The 7,875-nt window shown below is 43.9% G+C and overlaps 1 protein-coding gene and 3 non-coding genes across 4 annotated transcripts; 1 reads left to right on the top strand and 3 right to left on the bottom strand.

The window, feature by feature from the left end:
- The first annotated feature begins 713 nt into the window (after positions 1-713).
- Positions 714-787, top strand: Trnan-guu (transfer RNA asparagine (anticodon GUU)). Its single transcript has one exon. It is a non-coding gene; the product is annotated as a tRNA-Asn (tRNA).
- A 347-nt stretch (positions 788-1,134) lies between these two features.
- Positions 1,135-1,207, bottom strand: Trnak-cuu (transfer RNA lysine (anticodon CUU)). Its single transcript has one exon. It is a non-coding gene; the product is annotated as a tRNA-Lys (tRNA).
- A 967-nt stretch (positions 1,208-2,174) lies between these two features.
- Trnas-gcu (transfer RNA serine (anticodon GCU)) lies at positions 2,175-2,256 on the bottom strand. The gene has a single exon. It is a non-coding gene; the product is annotated as a tRNA-Ser (tRNA).
- On the bottom strand, positions 2,255-7,335 carry LOC126867191 (uncharacterized). Its single transcript, XM_050621434.1, has 2 exons — positions 4,507-7,335; positions 2,255-3,599 (listed from the first exon to the last, which is right to left on the bottom strand). The coding sequence occupies exons 1-2, from the start codon at positions 4,918-4,920 to the stop codon at positions 3,159-3,161; spliced, it is 855 nt and encodes a 284-aa protein (XP_050477391.1). The 5' UTR covers positions 4,921-7,335; the 3' UTR covers positions 2,255-3,158.
- Positions 7,336-7,875: the final 540 nt, after the last annotated feature.

Here is a 7,875-nt window from a genome sequence, read left to right as displayed (position 1 = left end):
GTCCTCCGCCTCTCTTGCCTGTGCTTGGCTTCGCGATCGACTCTTTTCGCTTGATCCGAGTAGACGCGGCCCGTTACCGAAACTAACGGGAAAGGATAACGAGCCCTTTACGAGAATCCGCTCGTTGCGTTCCCAACGAACCTTCCGCAAACACCCTTCGTCGTTCTGGCAACACCCTCGAACTCGCTTCAAGGTTCCCGCTACGAAACACCCAGTCACAGCCTCCGCGATTGTTCTTTTCTCCACCGAGCAGTCACGCGAACAGCTTTCCTTTCGCGTATCTTGCTTTCGGCTAAGCGGTGTGTGTACGCAGTCCTTTCACCGACACACACGTTATTCGTCCAACCACTCAAATTCATTTAAACGAGCATCGCGCCGACCTAATTCACCGTGAGATTCTGCTGCTATCTCGAGCAGGCTTAGATACGTACTTGCGTGTGCAACCTTTAGGTGCACGCGCCACCAAATTGCTCGCATTCTACTTCCGAGTATGTATCACCTAATTAGGTGGAATACGAAAAGAAACGCGCGTTCCCGGGTTCGAGTGTATCGACTTTTTCCACGATTAGATGTTTCTTCTATCCTATCCTATCCTATACATTGTATTATCGCATGGATGTAGATTACGCTTCTATTCATCGTTATCAGTTCCACTACTTGTAATTTGATACATTTACCACAGCTACGATATATTAGAAACGACGAAACAAGTTGCCTCCGTGGCGCAATCGGCTAGCGCGTTCGGCTGTTAACCGAAAGGTTGGTGGTTCGAGCCCACCCGGGGGCGAATTTCTCTTTTGTCACATCGAGTCAGGACTTTCGAGCAAGGACTTTATAAATGACCATGAATATTGTACGTATATTGTACCAAGCATCGAACAAGTATAATTTTTTTGTATGGTACTTCGTCCGAAAAATTGCTGAGCTAAATCTATACCATTTTCAAACAGACGAAGCAAACGGTACTGAAAATCATCCCCTAGTACCGTCTTCTTTCCTTCCTCCTTGTTCCATTATTTTTGAACTTATTTGATATCAAAGCGAAAAAAATAGATCTACATAATTTAAAAAAAAAAAGCAACGTATTTTTTTAATACGCAAATCTTGCCGATACAGCAACAAAAAATAACACTCCGCCCAACGTGGGGCTCGAACCCACGACCCTGAGATTAAGAGTCTCATGCTCTACCGACTGAGCTAGCCGGGCTATAATTTTTTGCGATCTTTGATATAGCAAACTATATGTATTACTTACTAATAAAATTGCCTAACTAATAAATAAATTTTTTCGATACTCGTCGACAATGCTATCGACGCTCGATTCTTTCGTAATAGATACGAAACGTGGGTTACGAAATAAGTTGCAAATTTTTGCGTAACACTATCGTTTATTTGATGAGATCAAGTATTGGCGATAACTTACTTCGCGTTTTACACTAAAAAGGTTTTCGTAATTTCTCGATTTATGTATAACGATAATGTGCTGTAACGTAAACGCCTGAAACTTTTAGAGCAATTTTCTTGTTTTACGAGGCTTTCTAAGGTTTTATCCGAGAACAAACTAAAGTTGGCTATATCTCTAGTGTGTCTCTTAAGAACTTGTCGGTATATAGATAAATAATACATGTTATTGGATATAGTTCTTCTGACACCGCTCGAAAGTTAATGCTCAACGTAGGGCAACTTCTCTAAACCCTGAAACGCATCTGATATGCGCCTTTTTAAACGCAACGCAACTTAGGTCGAAAATCTTGTTTGACCAAACATACCATCCACTTTCAGGTAAGATCCTGTCGAGAACATTAATGACGAACACGCATAATTTTCTACTATTTTGGTTATGATCTATGGTGTTCCACGCAACCACGTTAACCATGCAATTCAAGTTTAGGCAGAAATCTTCAGAATCCCAACATTTACTCTTATACTTTACTTTTAAAGTTATTATATCCATATATGTATGTATGTATATTAACCTGCCGCCATCTTTCTCTCTTTGTGCAGCAAAATTTTTATTCGATCTTTTCTTTTATACTAATTTTTAAGCAAATTTAATTTTTTCCTTGATTCAAACGTATTTATCGATGACAATGAAAAGTGGTAGATACTCGGATAATCGAAAAAAAATATTAAACACAGGGAAAACAAAAAAAGGAAAAAGGTACGAAAAACACCGACGAGGATGGGATTCGAACCCACGCGTGCAGAGCACATTGGATTAGCAGTCCAACGCCTTAACCACTCGGCCACCTCGTCAACCGTTAACTTTTTATTTCAATACACAGAACATGATACATAAAAAATTTCTTAAACAATTTATTGTTATTGAATAAGCTAACCTTGAATCACAAAGGGTAATTGCGTTTCGAGCGATAATTATAACGTCTCGATAATGTCATTTTCCTATGCGGCCGGTTTAATGCAACGTGGCTAGGTAATCTAAGATCTAAGATACTACTATCTCGTCTAAGCTTAAATCATCGTATCGGCAAGAGAACTTCGATGATACCTGGTTCGGATGTAATACAACTGACTGACCGATTACACGAAGCTTTCATTGCAAAAGTTTAAAGCGACTTGGATCAAAGTTGGGCGATGGAATTCATCGGGATGGATTCGCTGTGGGAAAGCGAAAACGAAATAGAAAAATTCCTGGAAAAGGTGTGTCAAGAGACTAGTCGTAATTAGGATAAAAATGTTGCTATAAAACGAATAATTATGGAATCGTGGATTGATCTCGAGTGAAAAACAGAAGAAAAAAATAGAAATCGTTATCATCTGCTTACAAAGAAACTGGTTTATTCGTATAAAAAATACGTATGTATCGTGGTGCACTGGGTTTTTCACGCGTAGGAAAACAAAAGGTCTTGTTTGATTGGCTGGCTGCCAGAATTGACTCGTCTGCGATGCGACCTGTCTGCCATTCTCGCGAGCAAATTTGTCGAGGTTGTGTTTTGTTCGACCGGCAGCCGATGGTTCGCTGTTCTTCCCTGACCATTGAGTACAAACGCGCGCGTCAGTTTGGATCAAAGATGCGACCGGGTATGCAGCTTAACGGAAAGACAGGGGATGAACGGCGTAAACGAACGCAAAACATTGGCGACTGTTGGAGAGAACAAATAAGGGAGAAACGGACGCCGGTGATGGATCGGTGATATTCAACGATCGCCCATTACTAAGAAGCAACGAGAAGGTACTTTTTCCGTAAGACAGGTAGCTTCTTCCAAGGTGCCGAGATTAGCTCTCAAGAGGACCTCCGCGATTACTTTCTCGGCGATAATACTTTGACGAGGCATCGATTTCCTCAATTTGCCAGCCACATAACGACCAAACGTCTCGAAATGGTCGTCAGTTACGGAGCTGGCAAACTGTCTCGGAGAGATTTCACACGTCGAGTCCTTCGGCTGACGATCTTGAAAGCTTTCCGGTTGTTGATGGCATTTCCTTCTGAGAGGATCGGCCGATGCGGAGGTGGAAATTCTTCTGGCGTACGAGCCCTCGGTTTCAAGGATGATCGGTTGAAACGCCGGAGCAGAGCTAGCTGCCGGGGACGGTACAGGTGACGGTGGCTCGATCTTGTCTACGTCCGTTTGCACAGACTAGAAAACAGTTACGTTGCCAACTGTAATTCAATGCTAGCGATATGGACTATGGTGTATCGATCAAAGTACGCGTATGTGTATAACGATCAACGAACGAACGAACGCGATACAAACAGAGTCCAACGTCCGAACGAACCATTCGATACGTCGTTGCACTGACTCGCGTTGTTACGTTCCGCCTTATCGTATCGCGTTGTTAGGTTCTATCTTATCGTATCGCGTCGTATCGTGTCGTATCGTATCGGGTCGTATCGCGTCGTGTCGAGTTTGCTCTCAATGAAATAAAAATGCTTTCCAACTTGCATAATCTTTCGCACGAAGTATTCGTGCAACAGCGTTTTAAATATACGAATATATGGACGAACAAAGCAACGTTTCGACTTTCTTTTTGATTAAAACGTAATTCTCAGCGCATCGTAACGCTCGTCGAGTTTTCCGATCGATAAAGTCCCGTAAAGAGCAAGAGAAACAGATAGAGCGAAGGTTAAAAAGAAATTAAAAGCGAGACTAAAAATGGCGGGAAAGAAAGGATAAGAAGAGAAAGAAACGAGCTTGTTGCTCGTATCGTATTGCTCGCGAAATATTTATCTTCTCGTTCTCACCGTACTTACTACGTTCGTGATGTACCACCACGACGTTACAGAACGAAACGCAACTTGACGCCTTCGATTACTCGTTCACGAACGACAAATTCGATTTTTCAAAAAATTGAAATACCAAAAGCTTGCGTGTTCGTTTAAGAATACAGAAGTAAAAGTAGAGTGCAAATGAGTATAGATAACAACGAAAGGGAGGGGAAGAGAAGGGACGGTTTTAAGGGGAAAGGGAGAGCGAAAGCGAGAGAGTGCGAGAGTCTCGATTTGCGCAGTCTCGGTAACTCGAGAAAAATTGCACGAGGTCGTACCATCATCTCCTCTTGAGAGAGATCCGTTGGGTTAGCCAAAGCATTCTTAAAGTCTCTCTCTTCATCTAGTGGACTCGTTTCGTTTTGTTCCGCTACGAACTTTAAAATATCGTAGTACCATAACGAAGATCTGTATCGTAGTCGAGGATTCTGGACCATCTTTTGCGAATTGCGCACCTTTTTGTATTCCCTTCTGAACGCGGTTCTAAGCGTGTTGATTTTTCGTATGACAGTCTCTTTATCCGCGATCGGATTAACCTCCCTCAATTTTTGCACGAGAGCGTCATAAGCACGATTTCGAAGTATCTTGTCCTTGTATCCCCTATACCTGACCTGCCACAAACAGCGGAAACTACGGTAGAGGTGAATGAATTCCGCGAGAAAATCATGCGAGTATCCGACCAAATCCGACATGTTGCTTGGTTCGCGCGGATACGATTCCCAAGGAAGTCGATCAGAAATCGATCTTCGGCTTTTCGATCAATTCATGCACTTACGAAATTCCGTGTTTTTATATAGGTGTACGGTCTTTGAAAGAACGTAACGCGATCTTCTCGCCACGCGGTTGACTTACGATCGAACGACGAACGCGAGCACAAGTAAGATAAACGTAGCGTGGATGACCGCGCTCGACGTTCGACTGAGGGGCCACCAGTCCACACGAGTCCACAGGCCGCTTCTCGAACGAACGATCGTCAGATGGTAGTCAGATGTCGATCGTATGCCTGCCTTTGGAAACGCGTACCTACGCGTTTGCACAAACCACCTTGTTGCCGACCAGATCTTTCTCCCTCCAGCAATCAGAGGTTTGCTCGTGCTTGTACAAGAGGCCCTACCACGACAAGCGCTCGACGCCACTCTTTCATAATTACTCACATTCGTTTTCAACGCAGCAGTTTTTTCTTTATACTCCTTTCCTTCTTCTTTTTTTCTTCTACTTCCCTTCGAATTACATCGATCAAATAACTATCCCTTCTTTAATTCTTTCTACTTTTGCGTTAAGTTCTTCTTTACAAACTGATTCTTCGGGAGAGAGAGAGAGAGAGAGAGAGAGAGAGAGAGAGAGAGAGAAGCGAGGACAAGGTTTCGATCGAAGTGTACGATTCGACTGGAATCAGTGCACTGCACGCAACGTGTTCGCACTAGAGAACGTTTGACAGTCGTTGCGCGTAATCACGTGGTATTCTCGCGATCGTGTAACCGTTCACGACGAATTTTCAAATAGTAGAAAGCTTGAAATTCGCACGGATCCAGTCGTACTTGAAGCGCTTTGTGTTTTACCAGGTTCGAGAAGGTTTGCGCAAACGCGAAGCGTGACAAGAGGAACCGTGGCGAGGTGTTGCGGAGCAGGGTGAAGGCGAACCGACTCGATGGGTCTCTGTCTGCGTCCAATGAAAGCTATTTCCTGCTAGTGTTGCCAACGTGACCGCGCAAACACGTTTCACGAGCTGGTCGAGTGCGACAGTTTATGCACCGCCACGCCTCGACGTGTACCACTCGCGTTCTTAGTGCTTCGTACGCGTTAATTGTTGACGAAAGGTTACCGTTCGACGCTTGCCTCCAGACATTCCCACTTAAATAAATCTCGTGGCAAATCTATCTGTTTTATCGCGAAACTAGCGAGCGCGCACGTGCAAACCACGCTGCATAGTCTCGCGGAATTGGTTACAGTTTCGAGATCGCGGAAAGTATCTCTAGAAAATCGAAATTGCGAAATCCGAGAAGCAAACACGGCCGAAGGCCGGTTTCGCCAGATCGGAGGACGATAGCGCTGTCGCTATGTGCGAACCTTCGCGCCTTATAAGGTACTAGTGGCCAATTCGTTCGTCACTCGATTCCCCGTCATCTCGATTCTCGCGACAAGTCTCCTTCGTCGTTACTTATTCATTTATTTGTTTGTTAGTTATGGAATACCGGCCTAATCAAGCTATAGATTATACTGAATAATTTCGATTTTGAGTTCGACGATTCTAGCTTGACGCATTTCTTCGTGCAAAACGTGTTTTGAAAGATAAGTTGAGGTAAAAGATTGAGAGAAAAAACGAGCAAGAGACTCGTAGGAAGTCATAGGAAGAAAGAGAAGAGAGGAGGAATGAAGAGAACGGAGAGGCGGGGCGCGAGTAAGCGGATATTATAAAAGGAGAAAGGCAACGATGTTTAAACACGAAAGACGTACTTTCGCTTACAGATAACACGAGAAAACGAAATCATTGATATACAAATCGTTGTGCGATTTCGAGAAAGGGAGATTTAGATGGAAGGTGTCGGTGGTGAGCGTCAAGTCAGAACCCTGTCTCTAAATTAACGTTTCTCTCGAAATGTAACGCAGACGCGATGTATTTACACCGAATATGTCATGAATTGACATAAGTTACAGTCCAGAAAGCGATACATTGTCCGAACGCCACGCACGTTAGTACACCAGTGTCGAAACATTTAAGGGCTTGCATTTGGATATGTTTCAAACGATGCGATTCGCTTGCCTTTTCCCTTCCTATTTTCGTATCTCTTGGAATAAATTTACCGGTACTTGTTTTCCAGAGTATCTATTTTTTTGAAGTACTACTAACACGCCATTCGCTGAAAATGTATACCACGTACTACGTTGAGACAAAGATAATTTGGAAATTAGCCGATAACTCCGAGAATTACAAAGAAAATTTCTTTCGAGACAGCGATTACATATTTCGATCGATCGATCAAACGTGCGATTGCCAATCACTGTAAGTACATAAGGCGACTTAATTCGTATTAGCTCGAGCGCTGTTCTTCTCGTAATCGTTGAGCGAATCCACATCGTGAATAACCCAAAATTACATGTACATATGTTTGTTCGGTACCACTTACTTCGAGTCATCGACGAGCTCGCTGTTTTTCCATTTCTTCAAAAAGTTGTGTTTTCACCACCGAACCGCGTATCACGGATCATTTACCGGTACCAGACAAATTTCTTTAATCGCAACACGCTTGAATCTGTGTGTGGAGAGATTTTAGCGGAGACTGCGGTCCCTAACTTTTCGCGCACGCGCGTCAACTTGTACTTTCTTATCTTCGTATACGAATTTTTCACCGGTGCCCCTGTGCTGATTTATTCTTCGGAATGCTTGGTAGATGAAAATTGAACGCGGCAGCTGAAGATTGCGGCCAGCAGCGTGCGTGCAAGTAGAAATCGTACCGGTGGAATGCACCAGTGGTTCGGACGCTAGCTAAAGTCTCACTGGCGAAACTGGCATCGTTGCGTTGCGTTGGTTCGTTTCACTCATCGTAGGCTTCCACTCGGTCGCTTTCGCGCGTTTATTCCGAGTGTGGCGTGTGTTGGGCCGGGTCAGGCCGAGTCGACCAGGCCAGGGCAGGGCAGAGCAGGGTAGG

Source organism: Bombus huntii, chromosome 6, assembly GCF_024542735.1.
Source record: "Bombus huntii isolate Logan2020A chromosome 6, iyBomHunt1.1, whole genome shotgun sequence".
NCBI classification, from domain to species: Eukaryota; Metazoa; Arthropoda; class Insecta; order Hymenoptera; family Apidae; genus Bombus; species Bombus huntii.
This window is presented reverse-complemented; position numbering and strand designations above follow the sequence as displayed.